Source organism: Squalius cephalus (assembly GCF_949319135.1).
Source record: "Squalius cephalus genome assembly, chromosome: 15".
NCBI lineage: Eukaryota > Metazoa > Chordata > Actinopteri > Cypriniformes > Leuciscidae > Squalius > Squalius cephalus.
This window is the reverse complement of record NC_137136.1, coordinates 15938806-15960695: the sequence shown is the minus strand read 5'-3', so window position 1 is coordinate 15960695 and position 21890 is coordinate 15938806. Positions and strand designations below refer to the sequence as shown.

At 39.1% G+C, this 21890-nt stretch overlaps 2 protein-coding genes across 7 annotated transcripts; one reads left to right on the top strand and one right to left on the bottom strand.

The window, feature by feature from the left end:
* Positions 1-237: 237 nt before the first annotated feature.
* virma (vir like m6A methyltransferase associated) lies at positions 238-15768 on the top strand. 3 transcript variants are annotated; one of them, XM_079893772.1, is made up of 23 exons: positions 238-339; positions 2741-2853; positions 3933-4019; positions 4151-4199; positions 4515-4677; positions 4764-4889; positions 5255-5479; positions 5663-6857; positions 8648-9172; positions 9430-9584; positions 9749-9831; positions 10008-10101; positions 10463-11007; positions 11240-11475; positions 11600-12079; positions 12536-12668; positions 12753-12869; positions 12991-13151; positions 13500-13596; positions 13804-13970; positions 14056-14402; positions 14502-14645; positions 15266-15768. In XM_079893772.1, exons 1-23 carry the CDS (start codon positions 277-279, stop codon positions 15448-15450), a joined length of 5490 nt encoding a protein of 1829 aa, XP_079749898.1. In that variant the 5' UTR covers positions 238-276; the 3' UTR covers positions 15451-15768. The 3 variants fall into 3 exon arrangements, with proteins under 3 accessions (XP_079749898.1, XP_079749899.1, XP_079749897.1); XM_079893773.1 differs by having other exon boundaries at positions 4761-4889; positions 12994-13151; XM_079893771.1 differs by having other exon boundaries at positions 4761-4889.
* On the bottom strand, positions 15659-21886 carry rnf41l (ring finger protein 41, like). 4 transcript variants are annotated; one of them, XM_079893779.1, is made up of 8 exons: positions 21749-21886; positions 20377-20495; positions 20090-20198; positions 19378-19584; positions 19108-19247; positions 16489-16651; positions 16285-16405; positions 15659-16215 (listed from the first exon to the last, which is right to left on the bottom strand). In XM_079893779.1, exons 4-8 carry the CDS (start codon positions 19581-19583, stop codon positions 15964-15966), a joined length of 882 nt encoding a protein of 293 aa, XP_079749905.1. In that variant the 5' UTR covers position 19584; positions 20090-20198; positions 20377-20495; positions 21749-21886; the 3' UTR covers positions 15659-15963. The 4 variants fall into 4 exon arrangements, with proteins under 4 accessions (XP_079749905.1, XP_079749906.1, XP_079749907.1 ...); XM_079893780.1 differs by having other exon boundaries at positions 20417-20495; XM_079893781.1 differs by lacking the exon at positions 20377-20495.
* Between the last annotated feature and the right edge of the window lie 4 nt (positions 21887-21890).

Sequence of the window (21890 nt, the reverse complement as noted above, 5' to 3'; positions counted from 1 at the left end):
ATGAGGTTAGGAATGAAAAGTCAGTAGGCCTAATAGCTTCTTCATTCACCGTGACCTATACCTGCACTGGATGGCCAATTTCACATGTAGGCTATTTTGTGTATTTTCAAAATACAAAATACTGTATTTGTATTTAAATACGTTTTTTCACACAGTATTTTGTATTTGTATTTAAATACATTTCCATGTATTTATGCCCATCTCTGTCGACAGTGATGTATGCCTTCAACTCCGGAAGTATTTTCTTCACCGGAAGTCCTAATGTGACCAAGAAAGATGGCGGGGGATTCTGCAATGGAGCTGCTCTTTCTAGACACGTTTAAGCATCAAAGTGCAGAGGTAAACTTGCGGAGTTTTCCATATTCACCCGTGTCTTTTAACAGCATGTTGCAGAGACTGTAAAGTCTAACAGACATGAATTTCTTTTGCGCGTTCTTAAAGTTTCCATTGTAATAACGCGTTGTGCGCTGTAAACAGTTAGCTTGCTAATTAGCATAGTAATTCATACATATTCAATTCATTCAAGATATAGCTCACATTTTCATAGTAACACATGTTATTCTTGATTTAAAACAATTACGTTATCAGACTATAGATGTATGGCAGAGCAAACCTGATTAGGTGTATTAGGTGTAAGTTGTTCCACGCAGCAAACAAACTTGTTGTTGTTGGCAGCATATGTGTAGTTTCTGTTAACAAGTAGCATACACTGTGATAAATCAACGATTAGATTTATTTGACAATAACATGCTCATATTTTGTTTTAAACGTAGAAGCCGTTGTTTGTGCAGGAAAGCCTCTGGTGCTCACGGACATGTTTATGTGACAGCACCGCATGTGCATGTAAACAAGGAGATTGTCTGTAATGTGTAGAACTTTACTGAGGTAACGTTAGCCGGTGGTGAAAATGTGTGAGGGATTTGGACCCTCTGTATTTAATGTATCATTTAGCTGGAGATTAATATTTCAGTTTTGATTTATTTAGTCCCCGCTTTTTTGTCAAGTCAAGTCACCATGTAATCGAAATGGGTCATTCTTTTTTCTTTTCTTTTTTATGTAACATTGCCGTATTTATTATCAATGATTTATCTTTGCATATTATTATTTTTAATGCATGTGCCCTCATAATCTTTAATCAAAATGACGTCCCCTCCCACTTGCAATGACATCTCTTCTCTGATGACGTGTTTACTGGCATGAGGGCAGGACAACCTGTCACTCACATGACATCACTGCAATAGCGAACCATAACCATCCAATCAATTCCAGATGGACAAAATCAAGTCCTGCCCTAAATCTTTCTTGTTCGAGAAGCCGTTTCACCCGGATATACATCACAATAGGAAAGAAAAGACCTTTCGCAACTTCCGTTTCATGCGACTTTGAGATTTGACCATGGTTGCTTGAATGTTTTGTTCTGTGGATCTTGTGATTCTGTATATATACTGTATATTATGTACTGTTATATAATCCTCTCATAATTTACAAACCCTCATGCTGTCCCTTATGTACATTACTTTCTTCTGTGAAAGAAAGATTTAAAAAAAAAAAAAATCTCTGAGAGTCCATATAATGCAAGTTTACATTGCATTAAATATCAGCACATTGGGAAGCGCAAAAAAGTGATGCGGAAGCACAGAGGATTTCACTTCCCACGCATCATAACATTCTGATGTTTATGTCAAGCTTGAGCTCATATGACAGTTGTCAGGAAGCAATGCTTTATAGTTAAAGTTTTCAATATTAGTATTTATCCTAGACACACCTATCGTTTTGCTTCAGAATGTATTTTCATTAACTGAGGTCCTATGGATTACCATTGAGCTCATTTCGCATGGTTTTCAAAGTGTCAACTTTGGAGGTCCTGTACATTTCCGTTATATTGACCCACAGAGATGGATTATTTTATATGAAGAAAATAAGACGTGCACAAATGGCACAGTTTGAGGTGCAGTATCCCTTTAAGGACTCTCATTCAATGTAGAGTCTTTTCTTAGTAAGTCTGGTGTTTTTCATGATCAATTGCTTCTGTTTTTTCAATCATCATATCCATAAATTTAACCCAAGAGTGAAAACATGACTTGATGTTGACAAAATATGCATTCGTTACATTCACCTCTCTAAAATAATGTCCTCACCTAATGAGAACAGACCTCATATGCTTTCAGCATAATATAATTGGGTAACTATAAACATCAATTATAGTTCTTCTTAACTGATTACATGGCATGGATGGATTTTAATCCTGTATCTTAAGTTTCTTTACATGCTTCTTACATTTCTCCTCGCTCCAGTGTTTAACGTGGTATCCTTTTAGTAAAGGCTGGAAACAGGTCTCTTGTCCTGGAATTTGTTCTTGTTTGGGTGTGTATATGTATGCTTGTGGTTAGTTAGTGCTTTAGTATTGTTGCAGTGATCTGCCGCCCAACCGGTGTATTCCAACAGCTCTTTAGAAACAGGTTGGACAGGCCTGTTGCCCCATGACAGTTTGTCGAGGTTCTGCCATTTTCAAAAAGAACTTGATTTCGGAGAATGCTTTTGCATTTCTGAATACCTTGAACCCTAGGAATCTTAATTCCAAGACTTTAACGGTTGAATAAGCCTGATTGTTTTTCTGCTCGGCTGCTCAGTCTGGGTGTGTTTATGAGAAATCTAGCCTTTGCATCAGTCTATCTGAGATTACATTTATCCTTGTCTTGATAAGCTTCTTAACATTTTTCTGTGTCTGTTCTCTTACAAGTTGACAAATGTGGATGTTGTGCGGTTTCCTTACGGTGTCCTGATCACAGAAGTAAGAGTCATTCCCCCTGGCATCAAAGCACACAGCAACCTGCCTGACAGCAGAGCATTTGGGTGAGAAAACAAAAACTCACACACACTCAAAGAGTGTCTTATCTAAAACGACAGCAAACAATCATGTCTATAAAGAAACAAGCTACTACTATTGAATCTCTCTACATATTCACTGCTTATTTTAATCATATGTGCCATCCACACTGCATGAAAGTGTTCTAACATTAAGGAAGGTTTAGGATGTTTGACTGGTCGTTCAACCACCAACTAGTTGGTTAATAAGGGCAACTTTTTATTTTTAGCTATTCATATTTTCTAAAACAGTATGATGAATTTCAAGAAATAGCATTTTTTTCATGCTGACATTCTAAAAGCTATAAATCTCAGAGAAGTTATGTGATGTCTTATTCACTTTAAACAACCAATGAATGATATCAATAAAATGTAAATATAATTACTAATTTTAAGTCATCTTTTGTATTTTAAATCTTTTGTAACATTATAAATGTTTTTAATGTCAATTGAATGCATCCTTGCTGAAAAAAAAAATCACATTGACAATCCATCGATTAGACAATATTGTAAATATGCCATTTTTAACATCCCTAATTTTCACTACATATTATGACAGTTAACAGTGCTTCTGCCATGTTTACAGTGTGTACAAACTGTCCCAGTGCTTCTGTAGTGCACAATAGGACATGAGTTATACTGTGGTATCCTCACAAGTGGAATGGCTGGAGGACAGTTGAGGAAATTGGAAAAGGTTTCTGTGGTTGCTATTGTTCTTTCTTTAAAAACAAATCCACCACACCCCTTATTCTCCGACCACTCTCAGCTTTTCCCATGATCTCATCCCAGATCTCAACCTGTTAAGAGAACAATGAGAGAAAAGAAAAGTTTGTTTTGATAGGACAAACAAAAAAATATTTCTTATTCTATTCCTTTTAAATGATCATGTTAAATATGTAACAATAAATCTGTACTGAAAAAGAGGGATTTCTAAAATGATTCCTGCTGGCTAACTGATTTACAGGAAGTTTGCAGTTTGATTAGACAGAAGGTGGCTGCTGTTGGCAAATAGGGGTTTCAGGTTTGGTTTTTGACTGTTACAATGCCCCCTTCCTGTGTATTTTCAGGGAAACAGCCCCTCACGCATTCCAGTTGGACCTGTTCTTCAACAATGTGTCCAAACCAAACGCTCCAGTGTTTGACAGGCTGGGCAGGTACTAAATAAACTCACACATACACACCTGTGTAGGACAAGCTCAGCGAGAAATACAGTATTCCATCTCACAAATCTATAGTTGAATAGATGCATGTATTGTCATTGATGTCGGTGTTTGTTTCACACTAGCCTCGAGTATGATGAGAACAAATCAATCATCTTCAGGCCTAATGGAAAGGTAAGAGACCCTCTCATTACAGCCCAGCATCGTATTTCCATGTAAAAACATGCATGGACCAATATGTTTGTGGTTTCTCCAAAACTGCTGACAGCAGCTTTCCTCTGCTCAATAAATACTTCAAAAGCATTTTCCCGAATCCACAATATATTTGCACATGCCTCTGTAATGGCTAAAGCTCTCAGCTCCTGCTCTCACATGGCTTGTATGCAAATCAGCCTTCATTTGTGTTTTAGACTGAGCGAGTCTTTTTGCTCCACCCCTCTAGATTCTCACACCGTGCCAAAATTAAAAAAATTCTTTGTGTTATTAAAGATAAACACAGATGGGTTGGTCCTGCGTGGATGGTACACATGCCTGACGGTGGCAGTGTATGGTACGGCAGAGCGTCCTCACAGCCACGAGCGGGACTCTCCACCACCTCCTCCACCCCCTCCGCCTCAGCAGCAGCTGGGATCCAAGAGGAGCATTAAACTTGGTCAGCACAAACATTTTATACACAAATATGTAATGTCATTGCTTCATGTGAAAAATTAAACGTGAGTGTTTGTGAATTTCTAGCAGAGTGGGAGAATGAAGAGCAGTTTAACGGCAGCCCACCCAGACCACAACCCAGAGGGCCACGGACCCCACCGGGACCACCTCCTCCAGACGACGATGATGAGGAGGCGCTACCTGCACCTGGTCAATGTATGTCCATGTGGAAAAGATGTATATATACAGTGGTAGTCAGAGTGCTTCTGTTTTGAGTTTTCCTAATTTCATACATTTTTGATAATGCATGTCAAATATGTTATTATAGCCATAACAATTTGAGTGAAAACTGGAATTAAAAGTTTTTATTTTTCATATAATCTTATTATTTCTTCATTTTTTATCAATATTTCTTTGCTTAATATTTAAACCTGGTTTAAATGGAAAAACAAATTCAATGTGAACTTACCTATATATTATTTAGCATTTGTTTTATTATTGCATTTTTGTTATATTCTGACCCTTAAACTGAAAAAAAGTAGCGCTGAGCACTGAACTTCGCTGTGTTGTCTGTGCTTTAGGTCCAGTGAAGGTGGAGAACACAGAACAGGGTGATGATTACCTGGAGCCTGTCTCACCTGAGCGAGGTTCTCTTCCTGCTGAGGAGACCTACTCGGACGTAGAGCAGGAGGACGAAGAGGGACCGGCTGATGATGAGGTGGATGATGTGCAGTCTGAGGGAAGCGAGGGGGATGAAGATGAGGAAGATGAAGTGGGTGATGAGGTGACAGATGAAGATGCAGAAGGTGAGTAAACCAGGTGTTCAGGGGAAAAATTACCCAGATATTTCACGTGTGTGGACAAATAATCCTCTCTAATTGAAATTGTTATTTGCTAGATTTGCTCAGCCAGTGACAGTGTAACAGGTTTTCCATTTGTGCTTTGGAAAGGCAACTGGTGTGTGACGTGTTTTGTTTTTTTGTCTACAGGTGATGATGGATATGAGCAGATATCCAGTGATGAGGAGGATTTGGAGAGTGGGGCTTTCAAGCTGCCTGCCTTTGACCTAGACTACACACCTGAGGACCTCGCCTCACTCCCGACTGTTCAGTACGATCCGTACGAGCGTGACCTCCGACCCCTCCAGCACTTCAACCCTCCGCATATCACGCGATATGAGGCGGAGCTAAAACGCCTCAAAACGGTTGATGTCCAGGACTCAAGCTCCTCGTGGGCTGAGTCTGCAGCTAAACTCTCAGAGCTGTTAGAGGCCTGGGGTGAGGGGCAGGGGGCAGAGCGAGGGGCAGGCTGGGTAACTGCATTAGAGGAAATCCCTGCCTTTCTAGTAAAAGGATTGAGCTTCCTTTCTCTAAAGGACCCTACTGTGCTGAGCGAAAAGTTGAAGCGGTTGGTCGGCTGGAGCTGTGAAGCTCTTAATTTGGACTCTGCCCTGGCACAACCTATAGCTCTGAACCTGCGCCAGCTCAAAGCAGGAACCAAACTGGCCTCTGCCCTGGCTGACTGTGGTGCCCTGGTTGTGCAGGATCTGCTGGAGAAAGGGATTGTTGGCAGCCTCCTGGGGTTGCTTTTTGCAGAGCACGTTTCATCCACTCTGAAACTCTACGTGCTGCGCTCTCTCGACAGTATCATCAGTGAGCCAAAGGCCATTGAGGCCCTGCTCAGAGACCACCACCATGACAATGATGGAACAAGTGGGTACCAGCGTCTGCTGGATCTGTTTTTGTTGGACCAGACCGTACGTGTCGCAACAGCAGGTGCAGCTATTTTACATAAGGGACATTTTTATGAGGTTTTGACTGACCTGCAGAGGACAGCCAGCATTTGGGCTGAACGGCATGCCACGGGAGAGGTGGGTGAGCGAGAGGAGAGCGAGAGAGAAGCAGGGGAGAGAGACCGAGCAAGCACTGAGAGGGAAGGAGAGGAGAGAGAGGGGGAAACTCAAGAGGTAGAGCGGGAAAGCCCAATGGACATCGATACCTTGCTGGAATCTGCCTCTTTGTCAGAAGGTGACCTGGAGAGGCTGCAAGGTCTCCTGGAGGAACTGCTCCACCTGCTGGAGACAGCACCGCACTGTATGGTACAGCCTCCTGGGAAAGCTTTTCCCACCAATGCCCGGATTACTGGGCCACCAGAGCGGGATGATCCCTATCCAACACTGTATAGGTCAGTATCATGTGGCTACAAAACTGATACATCTTGTTTTTTTGTGATAATTAATATTAAAGCTACGCTATGTAGTAACTATGTTCAAAATGTATGAACGAGTACATCATGAATCCATCTTCCAAACTGTGTTTTTGTCTTATCCTGAATCACTACGGTATGCCTATAAGTGTTTATATTCTGACTATTTAGATCAGGGGGGACGACAACCACTGCGGAGTAGCCCAGTGCCTAGGGCTGTCTGTCGCAATAATTGCAATATTATAATACCGAGATACTGACAAGCCATCCGCAGAGAAACACAAGAAACATTCACGTTGTTGTTGTTGTTTTTTTTTGTTTTTTTTTCATAAGGCTTTGCCCATGTTTTACATTTTAATCATGTATATTGAATAAGTTAAAGGGATCGTTCACCCAAAAATGAAAATTCAACTTGAGGGTGAGTAAATGATGACAGAATTTTTATTTTTGGGTGAACTATCCCTTTAATGATAAGAGTGAATAATGTAATTTGGTCCCACTTTATTTTAAGTGGCTTTAAGTACTGTGTACTTACATCAAAATATACTTATTGTGTTCATGTTTTATTGTAAAACACTTTTGCTGCTATTGAGGTGTCATACAGGTGTGGTGGTATGGGTAGGTTTAAGGTTGGGTTAAGCTATGAAAGAAGGGTCAACTGTGTGTAATTACAAATGTAATTACATAAATTATTTACAGCTGTAATTACATGCAGGTATTTTTAAAATATAAGTACAATGTAAAAATATGTATGTACACAATAATTCCATTGTATCAAATTATTAATTTCAATGTTAGTACATAGTAGTTAAAGCCACATAATATAAAGTGGGACCGATTAGCACTAAACAAGCCTAAACTGACACTGATATCAGAGAGATATCGACTGAGCATGTTACCTGCGTCTGTCCTTCTTCAGGTCAAGTCAAGTTTGCCATGTTCGAAGAGGAATGCAATATCTTTGTCGTAGCATAATTTCAAAAGACGTCAGCGTTGGTCAATGCATTGAATCAATGCCATTGGTCTCTATGAAGTGAAGCATTAGCTTCAGTGTTACCCCGGCGATACATTGCTGGTCAGTTGAGCCTTGTAAAGTAGCGCTCAAAGTTGAAATAAGTCCAAAACCTTGTTTCATTAATGAATAAATCAATGTTTTTGAAAGTATTTGTTGAATGTACAGTTTAATAACTCACTCAAAGACAGTCCCTTGGCGCCACCTAGTGCCGTAACAACGCAAATGCACTGACTAACAGCCTCTCTATAATGCGCAGAGACAAGTGCTGATACTGATGAAATATCAGTAGTTTTAGAAAGCCTCTGGTCCAGTCAGATTCAAGAATCAGAACTAACTGTTATATATATAACAATAGCCTAACAAGATTATTGTCAGGTTTATGTTCTGTTATGGGGCCCCTTATTTTGACATTCTGTTCTGCTTCCTTTAGTTCCTATTTACCTTCTCTGTTTAGTGTCAGTTTCATTGGTTTGTTTGTCCTCGTTTGTTTTTATAGTTGCGTATTAGTTTCACATATGTCTAGTTTACTTTCCTTTGTTCTACCACTGTTTATAAAGCCGTGTTTTTTGTTCTTGGTCAGATGTCTGTTATGCATTGTGGTTAGCGTTATTCTCCTGCGTGCTCATTCAGAGCATTTGGATTATTAATAAAGCCTGTTTTATTTTTTAATCTCCGCTAGTGCCAAAAGTTACATGGTGTACATTTAAGTTCAAATATATAGCATCTCTTTAATTATGTTTTTGTTTTTTTACAGATATATGCATGCATGTCACCTTCTGGAATCCCTGGCAGTTGTTCTGTCGTATTCGGCTACATGTGCCCACATCGGAGTCCTGCAGGCTGTCAGAGAGCTGATGCGTTTCCTGTCCCAGTCCCAACAGGGTCTCCTGTTCCTCCTTAGCCAGCACGAAACCACCAATTTGCTGCTTCGTCTCCTCACACCCCTTACTCACCTGACCCCACCCTCTCACTTGACTCCGCTAACGCCCCTTTCAGAGGTTGAGGGTGAAGATGCTCCTGCAGGTGGAGAGGGGTCGATTGATGATGGTTTTTGGGTCTGGCTTATGCAAACTCTACATGCATTACAGGGTGTTGCTGAGCTAAACGGGGCAGAGCTTGAAGATGGCGATAATCCAGATGTTTTGGCAACACTTCACAGCCTGTATCTCATTGGCTTTAGCAGCACAGGCCGAAACGCTGTTGCACACGCTTTTAGCTTGGATAATAACCTCAGCTGTCTGGTCAACTTGGTAGAGTTCCATGCAAAAGAGGGCCAAGGGTGAGAATATATGACAATGGTTGAAATAATGTCTGATTTATCAAGCATATATTTTGGCAATCTATATTTTGACAAATAAGAATGTGAAATGTTTTTTGACACCATATACAGAGGTTAACACTCAAATGGGCCATATACAGAGCCCTGAGGCACTCCATAGTCATTTTTATTTAAAATTAATATTTCTTCCTAATTAATATTCCTTCTTTCTAACGTCTTGTTCTCTCTAACCTGCTGGCTGTCTCTCACTCTCTCAGGGAAGGTAAAGCAAGGAAGTCTGTAACATATAACTATGCCTGTATGCTTGTACTCCTGGTGATTCAGACGTCAAGTGATCTCCGTATGATGGAGCAGTATGCGGCTCCACTTCTTAATGTTTGCAAAGCTGATGAAAACAATGCCAAGCTTCAAGGTTAGCCTGTTTCTCTTTTGCAGCCTACCAAACACTTCAATGTCAGCCAAACCACCAGTCCCAAGCTTTATTAAGAAGATTGTTTTTTTTTCAAGGCCTTTTTATAAATTTAGCAAATGTAAGTGCTTTCACATCTGACCTCTATGATTAAATATGTTTTTCAGAGCTGTCTAAGTGGTTGGAGCCACTTGAAAAATTACATTTTGATATCAGCGGCATCCCTACACTTATTGAGTACATAAAGCAGGTGAGCTTATCAACCACATAAAAACTTTTATGACATTTTAGGGGTTTTAAGATGATAGAGAATGAGGTAGAGTATGTATACCCATCTTATGTTAGGCATCTTATCAAGGCATTATAAAACACTGTAACTCCTTTACTCATATACACAAATGCTAGTTTTGCTGTTTCCGTTTCCAGAATCTGGAGAACTTGATGACAGCAGATGGAGTGGGTCTTGTAAGTGCTCTCAGAGTGTTGTGCCATATTGCTTGCCCTCCAGCTACTGTGCCAGGTACTGTATGCCTTAATCTTAACTTTGCTTGTCTTAGTTAGATACTAAACAGAGGAGACATGACATAAACAAATTAAATATGTAAAAAACATCAGATTTGTGCGTTAGGCTTTGCAGTATAAATGCACATAACATTGCTTACAAGTGCACTATAAAAGCACTGAATAGACCTTCCACTTTACATTTTAAGGGATGTATTTAATGGCATACTTGTTTTGCTGCATTATCTAAATTGTTATAGAGAATTGTTTAGATGGTACTGGTATTGATTGACTACTGAAATGATATTGTGACAACACTAGTAAATACCAATAAAAATATTAACTTATGTGTCCTGACATGACTCATTGTGTGTGTGCAGGTCAGCAAAAAGACTTGAAGTGGAACCAGGCAATCATAGCCCTCTTCAGTGCAGAGGGCATGGACACTTTTATTAAAGTCCTCCAGAAGCTTACATCACTGCTGCTGCTGCCATGGCGACTACATGGGCCAATGGGTCCAATAGCACAGCGACTCATGATGCTGTCAGTGGCCTCCTGCTCGCTGAGACTCATCCGAGCCATGCTGACAGAGCTGCTCTGCGGGGGAACCTGTGAGTTCCGTGACGTGCGTGTGCCCTCCGTCTGTGTCGCCCTTCACAAGATCCTTTGCTCCACCCCGACAACAGGTCGCCTAGATGCGGAGGAGCTGTGTATCCAGGGAGACGTGACAGAGATAATGTTAACTTTCACACATGCGGTTAGTGAACAGGAGACGGGTTCAGAGGAGACCGTGGCTGGAAACAGCTGGTCTCTGATGTTGAAGGAAGTGTTGAACTCTATACTGGCTGCTCCAGAGAACATCTACAGCAGCCTCAGTCTGCTGTCAGAACTGCTTCCTCTGCCTCTGCCCATGCAGACCACACAGGTACTGAATACAAATATACGGCTTCAAACACCTGTCACTGCTTGCTGCTGATTGTCCCACTTACAGGAGCACTGTTCCAAACCCTAGTTAGCTGCCTAGTGTTTTAAAAAAGAAAGGAAAAAAAAAAGCAGGAAATGTATGCTTCTGTAACTATTTTGTTTATTAATTAAAGTATCTATAGAAAATTGTTTAATTATTTTCATCTCTTGCCATCTCCCTCTTCCTCTCTCAGGCACTGTCAGTGCAAGACATTGGGGTGGCAATGAACACACGAAAGCTGTGGAGTGTGCATTTACACGCCCAGGCTCGAGTATTACAGGAAGTACTGAGGTGCGTTTGTGTCAGCAGCTGTCCGCCTCTCCTCTCCTTGCTCCGCCGTGTTTGTGTACAACTCTGCGATCTTGCTGCACCCACTGCAACTTTGGTGATGAGGACATTGTTGGAGCAACTGCAGGAGGAAATGCAGCAGTAAGATCACATTCATCACATTAAGGAGTTTGTTCATAGTCTGAGGATTTGTCTGAATAAGATCGGTTGTGGATGGATTAGTGTGTGTGTATATACTCAAATGGATTGTGTGTTGTGTGTTTAGGGAGGCAGCTGGCTCACGCTTGTTAAGGTTACTAGCCCTCCTCGACTCGCTGGCATCTCAGCGGGCTTGCAAGACGGCCATGTTGGCTCTCCTGAGTGGGTCTGCACGCATTGAGGTGCGGAGTGATGGGAAAGTGGAGGACAAACTATCAGAGCTTCTTCCCTCCCTGCTGGCCATGCTTGTCCTACCTGCAGATGCCGGCCTGCCAGCACAGCAGAACGCTGAATTGACAGCTTCCATTTTTCAGTCACTCTGTGACCAGGACGTGTCACTGGTTGTGAGTGGCTCGGGTGAAGCGTCAGTGTCCGAGGCTGAGCAGCTGGCCAACTCGCTGCCGACCAGAGACATGATGACATGCATATGTGACGGGATGTTGGAAGTGTTGGGAAATTCACACAGCAGCTACGCGCTCCAGCTCACATGTCTGCGAACCATGATGTTTCTCACAGAGCACGACTACGGTCTCTATCACCTCAAAAGGTGTCACAGTGCATTTGATGTCTATTTCTTTTTTATCTATCACTTAATATTATAGTTTTTTTTTCAATGGTAAATATTGGATATTTAATTGTGCATGGTCATTTTCCTCTACTTTTACTTTTAAAATAGAATTTTTATACATAGTTAGATGTAATCTTTAGCAATTCTTACAATGAATATCCATTTTTCATACTGTACATTGTAATGTTGGGATGCCTACATTTTTTATTAGAATAATAACATTTTTATATTAGAATTTAATTTTAAATTATTTTTTTCATTTATTTATTTAGACAAAATAATATAGGATTTTAATATTGTCTGTTTATCGGTTATCAGACATAACATTAAAGTAATTAGCATAGCATCCCTAGACTTCTTTGCAGTAATATGAAAATTACAAATGTTTTTGTGTGTGATATATTTGTGGTTAATTATTTTGTGTTTGTGTTGCAGCTCTCTGAAGAAACACAGCTTGGCCGTTTCCTCTCTGATCCGCAGGGAAACCACGTCCTTTAATAAAGAGTTATCTGAGCTTCTTTCAGCCCTGTTCGACTTTTTGAGACAGATTCTGAACAGTGAAGCTATGGTAGGCAGACAACAGAATCAGTTCGCATTTATTTGTGTGTATGCATCTATGTATATGCTTTTACATATTCTTTTTGCTCTATAGGATGAAGACATAGACAGTCGATCTTTGGCGCTTAGTGTGAGCGACATGAAGCAGATTCTTCAGTGGAAGGAGGACTCAGGAGAGCATCCATTATCAGAACTGGAGAAACATATCATGGTACATGTGGCAGCTTAGGTTATACATAATAATTAAGCTGTGACCTATAGACTGCATGAAAGGAGATGCTCATATTAATCTTCTCCCACTCCGTTCTCCTACTATTTCCCCATGTGTGCAGAAGCTCTGTAAGGAGGATGAGTCTTTGGAAACTCTGCTGGAGAATGTGGCCGGACTGCGACAGATTATAGAAAGTTCTGGAGATGCCCCAACTAATATAGAGCCTGAAACTGAGCCCACTTTACCTGCACCCGAGCCCCTTCAGACGCAGTTCAATCACAGGTAATATGGACAGAGAGAGTAATTGTTACATAAAATAAAATATTACAAATATTAAAATATTTTTATTACAGCTAGTTTCCAAGACAGTATTTCTAATTTTAATATAGACACTATATATAGACATACAAAAACAAATAACAAAAACACAACAAAATTAGTAAAACTTGAATGAAAATTTAAATGAAAACAGGAACCCACCAATTGTTGATTTTGTTCATTTGTAACTTACACATTCCTTGTACTTAATGCAAAATACTGTAAAAAATCTGTATCATTGCATCCTGAAAATGTGTCTCTAATGTTACATTCTCTTTTTTTCACCGTCACTCACTTGTTCTCTACCTTCAGGACAGTTTATGTTCTCTCAGATGTCCTGGATGAGCAGTTGAAGGCCCTGTGGTTCTCTCCATTCCAGTCAGATGAGATGGAGACAGAAGTAGATATGGTGAGGAACATGTGTTTGATGGAACAAAAATATATATTTATGTTTTTAAAATAGAGCTGCATAAACAGATGCTAGCAGGTTTTAAGGTAAAACAAATGAGGAAGTTTTAGAATCAAGATTATTTTAGTCAACTTTTGTGAATCTGAATCTTAAATTACTCTTCATTTTTATTGGTTCATGTGATCATTGTAAATGTATGTGCCGCAGGTGAAAGTAGACCTAGTTGCTCTGGCCCAGCAGTGTTGTCCAGACTTAGACCTGAAGGCAGAGTTAGAACGATCGTTCCTCAGTGAACCCACTTCCCCAGGACACAGCAAACCAACCAAAGGCTTCAGACTGGGCAAGCACAAACATGAGACCTTCATCACATCCAGGTACACACCATTCTAGTCTGAGATTACTCTTTTACCTTGAATGTATGAACTCTATAAAGCTACAAATAATTTTCTTTGTTTGCAGTGGGAAGTCAGATTATGTGGAGCCTGCAAAACGAGCTCATATCATGGCAGCCCCTCGGGGTCGGGGTCGTGGTGCATTTGGCCAGCTCTGTCGACCACATGATATTTTCCGCCAGCGCAAGCAGAACACCAGTCGGCCTCCTTCCATGCATGTAGATGATTTCCTTGCCGCAGAGTTCAAGGATGTTGGTCCGCCCACTGGCCTGTCCCTGCCCAAACGACCACCAAAGGGAGGAGGAGCCAAGCCACCGACTAGAGGCTTGTTCACTGGAGGAACCAGAGGGAGAGGCTTCCAGAGTCACACCCGCTTCTTCACTCCACCAGCTCCAAAGAGTGTTCTGCTTGCTGGTACACGCATATGTTTAATTCAGCACATATATATACTCTGTACTCTTTGGCTGATTAAACCCGTGAAACATCATTTAAAATCATTTGTTTGTGTTTTAGGAAACTATCAACGCCGCGAAGGTGGTCGCGGCTCCACTTGGAACACTCCGGTGACAGCTGTCACTCACAGAGGGACTTACAGTGAACCACGTGGAGGACAAAGCAACTTCACCCGACCGTTGCCCTCCAGACAGCCACCTACAGGTAGGCCTTCATCCTTTTTAAAAAATAATGTAGAAACAATATAAAATAGCCATTTAATAACCATCAAACATCACTTCTAAAATCTACCGACAGGCCTTGCGTAGATAATGAATAGATAACACACATTTTCTGTTTTGAAATATTTTTACTTCATCATAATTTATAATTACATTTAATTATTATTTATTTAATAAAGTACAAATTAATAATTAACAATATAAAAGTTATAAATGTATATCTAATATGTGTGTATATATAAATATGTATATTAATAATTATATATATTATATATTTTAAGCCACTGGCTATTAAAAAAAATTGGTTAAACCCTATTTTAAACTTAAGTGATACATTATAAAAATGAATACAATATTAAGTGTAAGTTTAAGTTTTTGAAACTTTAATTATAACTTTAGAAAACACATTTGGACGTACAATGATATTTTTTAAAAATTAAATTATGTTTTTCCCTAGTCTAAAATGAACTCACAATGGAGCCTTGACAGCATGTGACCTAATGTGCTAATGTCTCCATTTCCTTGTCGTCAAAAATGTCAAGCATGTTGCACATTTATTGGCTGAAGGGGATGTCATGATAATACTCTCTCCTAACTCTTCAGGTGCTTACCGATTGGCTCCTCGGGACAGAGCCAACAGAGGGAGAGGGGCAGGCCTGTCCTGGTTGAGTGGTGGAGTTGGTGTGGGAGGAGGTGGAGTTAGTGGCGGTGGACGTGGTCAAGGGAAGTTCAGCAGTGGAGGGAGCGGAGGCGGACGGGGCCGACATGTCCGCTCATTCACTCGTTAAACTCTGCCTTGAGCAAAGCAGACTCAGCCGTCAGGCTCTAAAGGACCAATCAGGATATGTGGATCTGCTGTATCTGTTGCAACCACCGACTGATATTGTGTATATCATTGTCATGTTTTGTGTTTCTCTCATTTTTAAAACTGTTAAATATGATTAAATTCTTGTGAGGATATGTTTGAGTGTATTTTTATATAAAAATCCACAGTGTAATTTGTCAAAACTGTTTTAATATCAACAAATGTAGCAGAATTTGTTGCATCTCAGTTGTTCTTGTAAATGGGAAAACAAACCTCAAATTCTAAAAACATACAAAATTGTAAAAAAAAAAAAAAAAAATTTACTACACAATTTGGTTTAATCTTAGCACCTAGCTCATCACATAGCACTCATTCAGTTTACCCAGAAGAGATCCAATAGTGGGGCTTTGTTAAGAAGATGAGTTCCAGGAAGTGGTTTTCTATTAGCATCATATGTTCCTCCTTCTTTACTGTTCTATTGTAAAAATCAGCCGCCTCAGATAACTGTCACCTCTCTATTCTTCCTTTTGATGCAGTCCAAAGCTAGAGTTCGTGGGCTTGGCTTTCTCGGCACCTCAGCAGGGGGTGGAGCTACAGCTTCAGAGGGTGTGGCTGGTCTGAGCCCCTCCCTTTTTAAAAGTTCAAGAAGCTCCGCCTTCTCAAGCTCTGCCCTCTCTAGCTCTTGTCTGCGAGCTCTCTCTGCACCCAGTAAAATGCGGACATCTGACATGACGCGGGACAGCTGGCCCTTTGCACAAACACACCTGTCAGTGACTTACTGCACACAAAAAGTCTGTTAACGTGAAAAGTATCGTACCTTAAGTTCGTCCACTTCACTCCTCAGCAAACTCTCCTTCTGCACCATGTGTCGTCTTTGGGAATCCAAGCGAGACTCCATTTCATGCCTCACCTCTTCGACTTTGCAGTCTAATTCTGCCCTATAGTAAAAACACACACATTTTTCTAACCTTACAGCATTTACATGGTCACAATTTTTATGACTTCAGCAGAATGTTTCTACCTGAGCATGTCCAGCTCAGCTCGTAGCTCTGATACACAGTTGTGTTGGGCCTCCTCGTTGTTTAGGATTGTGTATCCACAGCCGCTTGCGCAAACTCTACTGCTGTATTCACACACACACAGATGAGCTTCCAGAGAGCGCCGCGACACCTGGACTGGGCAGCCTGAACGATTGCAGAGAAACATTAAACAACAAAGAAAGAAGAAAATCTGGCACAAGGCAAATGTTCATGCACAGAGAAAAATTGTTGAAAAAGCATCTAACCAGCAGATCAATAAGGATGGCCCTAGTTCAAATGATCTAGCTGGATGACAAATGAGGATTTGTCAAAATTGCAAAAATGATTTGATAGTATTGCTAGCATCAGTAAGAATGGGTTGAAAACTACAAAACAATAATGTTTTCCCATGCATGCCAACATTTTCCAGCAAAAGTGTTTGAATTTATGACTGCCTTTGTGTGTTTTGTTCAATTATACTGTATGTCCAGCTGTTACTGCCAATTGTCTTTGTGAAGGAAACGTAACATTTGATAAAAATGAAATGTATAGTAATATTTTTTTAAATATTAAATCAATTTAAAAACTACATTTAAAATGATAAATCTAAATATTATTTTATCTAAATGATAAATTCATAATTTTAAATATACACTACTGGTCAAAAGTTGGGGGTCTTTAAGATTTTTTGAATGTTTTTGAAAGAAGTCTCTTAAGCTCACCAAAGCTGCATTTATTTAATCAAAAATACAGCACAAACAGTAATATTGTGAAACGTTATATAATGGTTTCCTTTTTAATATATTTAAAAATGTATTCCTGTTATGACACCAATGCGATCTTACTAATATGCTGATTTGGTTCTCAAGAAACATTTTATATTATTATCAATGTTGAAAACAGCTATGCTGTTTAATATTAATGTAGAAACATTTATTTATTTTTTTTCAGGATTCTTTGATGAAAAGCATTTCTCTGAAATTTAAATCCTTTTCAACATTACACATGCTTTAACTTTTAGTCAATTTTATGCATCTTTGATGAATAAAAAATCCAACCCGACATCACAGTTTTTTTTTGTTGTTTAATTTTACTATCCTCAAACTTTTGAATGGTAATATATGCTCAAAGTTTCCAGCAAGTGTTTATGAATTCATGTCTGTCTTTTGAGTTTGTTGTATAATAAATAATTACTGTATAATGTCCAGCTATTATTACCAATTTCCTTTCTGAAGTTAAAGGGTTAGTTCACCCAAAAATGAAAATTCTGTCAGTAATTACTCACCCTCATGTTGTTCCAACCCCGTAAGACATTCGTTCATCTTCGGAACACAAATTAAGATATTTTTTATTAAATCTGAGAGTTGTCTCACTCCTCCATAGGCTTCTAAGGGACTGAAACTTGCTGGCCCAGAAAATGTATTAAAGACATCGTTAATATAGTCCAAGTGACTCCAGTGGCTCAATCTTAAGTGTATAAAGCGACGAGAATACTTTTTGTGCGCAAAAACAAACAAAAATAACGACTTTATTCCACTTTTCATTTCCTTCTCTCTGGGCCTCGGGTCTTTTCAAGTAGTGTTTAAGCGTAGCGCGTCTGTGTTGCACGTCACCACGTAGGCTCACTATTGGCTGACGTTTGTCATGTGTGATACGTGGTGACGTGCAACACAGACGCGCTACGCTTAAACACTACTTGAAAAGACCCGAGGCCCAGAGAGAAGGAAATGAAAAGTGGAATAAAGTCGTTATTTTTGTTTGTTTTTGCGCACAAAAAGTATTCTCGTCGCTTTATAAACTTAAGATTGAGTCACTGGAGTCACTTGGACTATATTAACGATGTCTTTAATACATTTTCTGGGCCAGCAAGTTTCAGTCCCTTAGAAGCCTATGGAGGAGTTAGACAACTCTCAGATTTAATCAAAAATATCTTAATTTGTGTTCCGAAGATGAACGAATGTCTTACGGGGTTGGAACAACATGAGGGTGAGTAATTACTGACAGAATTTTCATTTTTGGGTGAACTATCCTTTTAAAATATGAAATAATAAAATTATTTGTTTCAAATTATAAATCTGAATACAACATTATAAATTAATACAATTTTGAAATGTATAAAGTGGAAAAAACCTTGTTAAGGAAAAAGACACACAGAGTACACACATAAAACACAGAACACCTACCACAACGGTAACACAAGTACTCGTCACCTGCATATTTAAATACATACATACACACAAACAAATATTTCCAAGATTAGAGAATGCTGCACTAGGTTTACTGAAACTAATACATATCTATTATGTGCAAGAATCTGACATTGTTAGCTCATTAACTGAACAGCTCAATTGTATTAACCCTGAGATAAACGTTTCACCTCATTGGCTGCCAGAGGGGGTCCCTCATTAATAATTAAAAACGTGATTACTCAGCAGTAGGCGCTCTATCTTGAGGGTACAACATTCATTCATCTGCTGTTACAACTGCGTTTTGTATTGTATGTCTGAATGAGGCAGTAGCCACCTGCCCCCTGCCAAAAAAGTGTGGGTACGAGTACTAAGATATAGTTATATATTAATATATATATATATATATATATATATATGCTTTTTTATGTGTACCTGCATTACTGCAGTTCAGCAAAGCGTAATCACACTGTTGCTCATGCCGATGAATAGACTCCAGAGGACATATGACCTCACAACCTTGTGGCCGGAACACACACCTCAACTGCAGCCTTGCTAAGTCATTCCTCATGTATCTGTAACACACAATACGCATGTATGTCATTTGAATAGGTAAGAGGCATGATTGAATAAAATGAATGCCATTTACATTAGTTATCTGAAGTGATTTTGTGCAAATACAGGTGCTTAATACATCTGTGGTACCTGAATAGTGGGCGTAGATGTGTGATGTCTAAAGGCAAGCGGTCCTCGGGACAGCTGTTATGGTGGATGAGCCATCCATGAATGCAGGAGCTGCAGAAGGCATGTTCACACGGAGCCTGCAGAGGATCTTCTAACACATCCCGACATACACAGCACAGCAGACCCTCGTTTACATAGCCTACAAAGCGTTCCAGATCGTAGCCCATCCTAGAGGACACACACACACACACACACACACAGTAAAATACTTATAATAACTAAAAAGATGCCTCATGGTTAAGACGTTACATTGATATAATGGGAAAAATGCCTAATTTAATTTAATTTTAAAATCTAACAAAACACTCGCGACCCTACAGAGGATAAGCAGTTTGGAGAATGGACCGATGGATGGATGGATCCAACAATTAAATACAGAAAATACAAAGATTACCTATTTTGCACATTTATAATTTTAAAATAAATGTCATAAATATTAAAAAACAGACATTTAGCAAATTAAAAAAGGACTTTACAGCGAAATAAATTGAAAGATTTTAATTTTTAAAGGCAAAACATACAGACTATTAATGCATGCTTAACACCACAACAAATGAACATCTTGTAATATATATATATATATATATATATATATATATATATATATATATATATATATATATATATATATATATATATATATATATATACATATATACATATACGACATTACCTGTCAGAGTCTGTGGTATCTTCTGTTCCCCTCTCTCCTTCTCTCAGGTGTGGTTGTTGAAGGTGGTCTGGTCAGTTGTCGTAGAAACAGCCAGGTGGCAGCTGTTGGACTGAAACATGAGTGGGTGGGGTTACGAGTGCAGAAATTCACTAGGGATCTGAGGTCAGTGTGACATCTTCATTTGTGCTAAATACTAGGAAATACACCTTTAATGCGCATATTTAATGCACATATTATAAATTGTGTGGAATGCAATTTATGAGGCACCTTTGCTAAGCAACTCTCACCTGTACAGATCATCTAATGTGCAAGAACACAACAACACACCTTTCCAGATCCTGAGGGGAAACCCTCTGGGAAACTCTTGTTCATGCTGTGATCAAATGAGACTGAAGCACCTGGCAACCTTCACACACAAATACACAGAGAGCACACCGGGACCACATAAAACATTTTTTTTTTTTTAAAAACCATATTTGATTACACAAATATCCTACACATCCAATGGGAAATTTCTGATGTTTCTAATAATACACTTAAAAAAATCTGTACACATTCCTCAAAAACAACAGCTTAAAACTAACAGGTGACCTGTGCAAGTGCTCCTGCACCTGTCTGGCCACGTGAGGGGAAACACAACTGACCACATCCAGGGTGTCAGCTTGTGGCTCGAGCATTTAACGCTAAATGATTGCTTTTGTAAAATGTGGAGCTCCATTTAAATTAATAATCCATTACAGATTCACAGTTGAGGTAATACTGTATAATCATGAATTGTTTTATGAAGAAGAGGATGTTTGTCTGTGCTGCTGTGTTTATGTCTAGGCATCCTCACTCTGTTCTTCATGGCTGTGGGATTACACCGGATTACGCTTTCCCACACTCTGATTGGATTATTTTCTACATGGCTACATTGTAGCCTCACTTTCAGACATGCAGCAGTATATAAAACATTGGCACAACACAAGCAGATGTGCATCTGTGCACATGCATCAGTTAAAACAGTTGAAATAAAAAATTAAATAAAACTACAGTCACCATATATAAAAAATTACTAAAGTCAATATTCCTTCACATTTTGACCAATGAATTGGCATAACTTTTCCATGATTTCTCCATTCATTTATAACTTCAAATGTTTTTATTTTAATACTTTATATCAATTGTACTCGCAAAGAACAACTAACATTACTAAATATTCTAGAGCTGAGCATAACAATAAAATAAAATATAATATAATAATTATAATTATATATATATAAACTATATATATATATATTGACTATAGACAGACTACTATATCCTTGACTTTTTTTATTTATTATTTTATTCCATATCATTTTCAGGACTGGAAATAATAATAGCCTGACATATCCTCGCCTGTGGAAACCCCTGTGAAGTACTTCTTGCAAGTAGAATATGTTCGTCAATAACCCATCTCTACAGTTAATATGAATCTAAAGCATGAATGACAACAAATTAATGTAAGACAGTAAGGATCTGATTTAGGAAATTTGGACTGAATAAAAGACAAAACAGTAAATAAATGTCAGAGATACAACTGTGTACAAAAGCTGCATGGTCAAGCTAGTATAATTCACAGGAATTTAAATAAAATAAGTAAGGGTAAATATAGTGTAGGTTGCACTTAGTACTTGCCTGGTTGGTAAGTGATGCTTGACAGGGATAAAAAAAGTCAGACGTCTCCTTAATTTGCCTCATTTACCTCTGCTGGATTAGATCAATTTTTTGCAGGCAATATTTACTGTCAGGTTTCTTTGACACTCTCTCTTTACTGTTG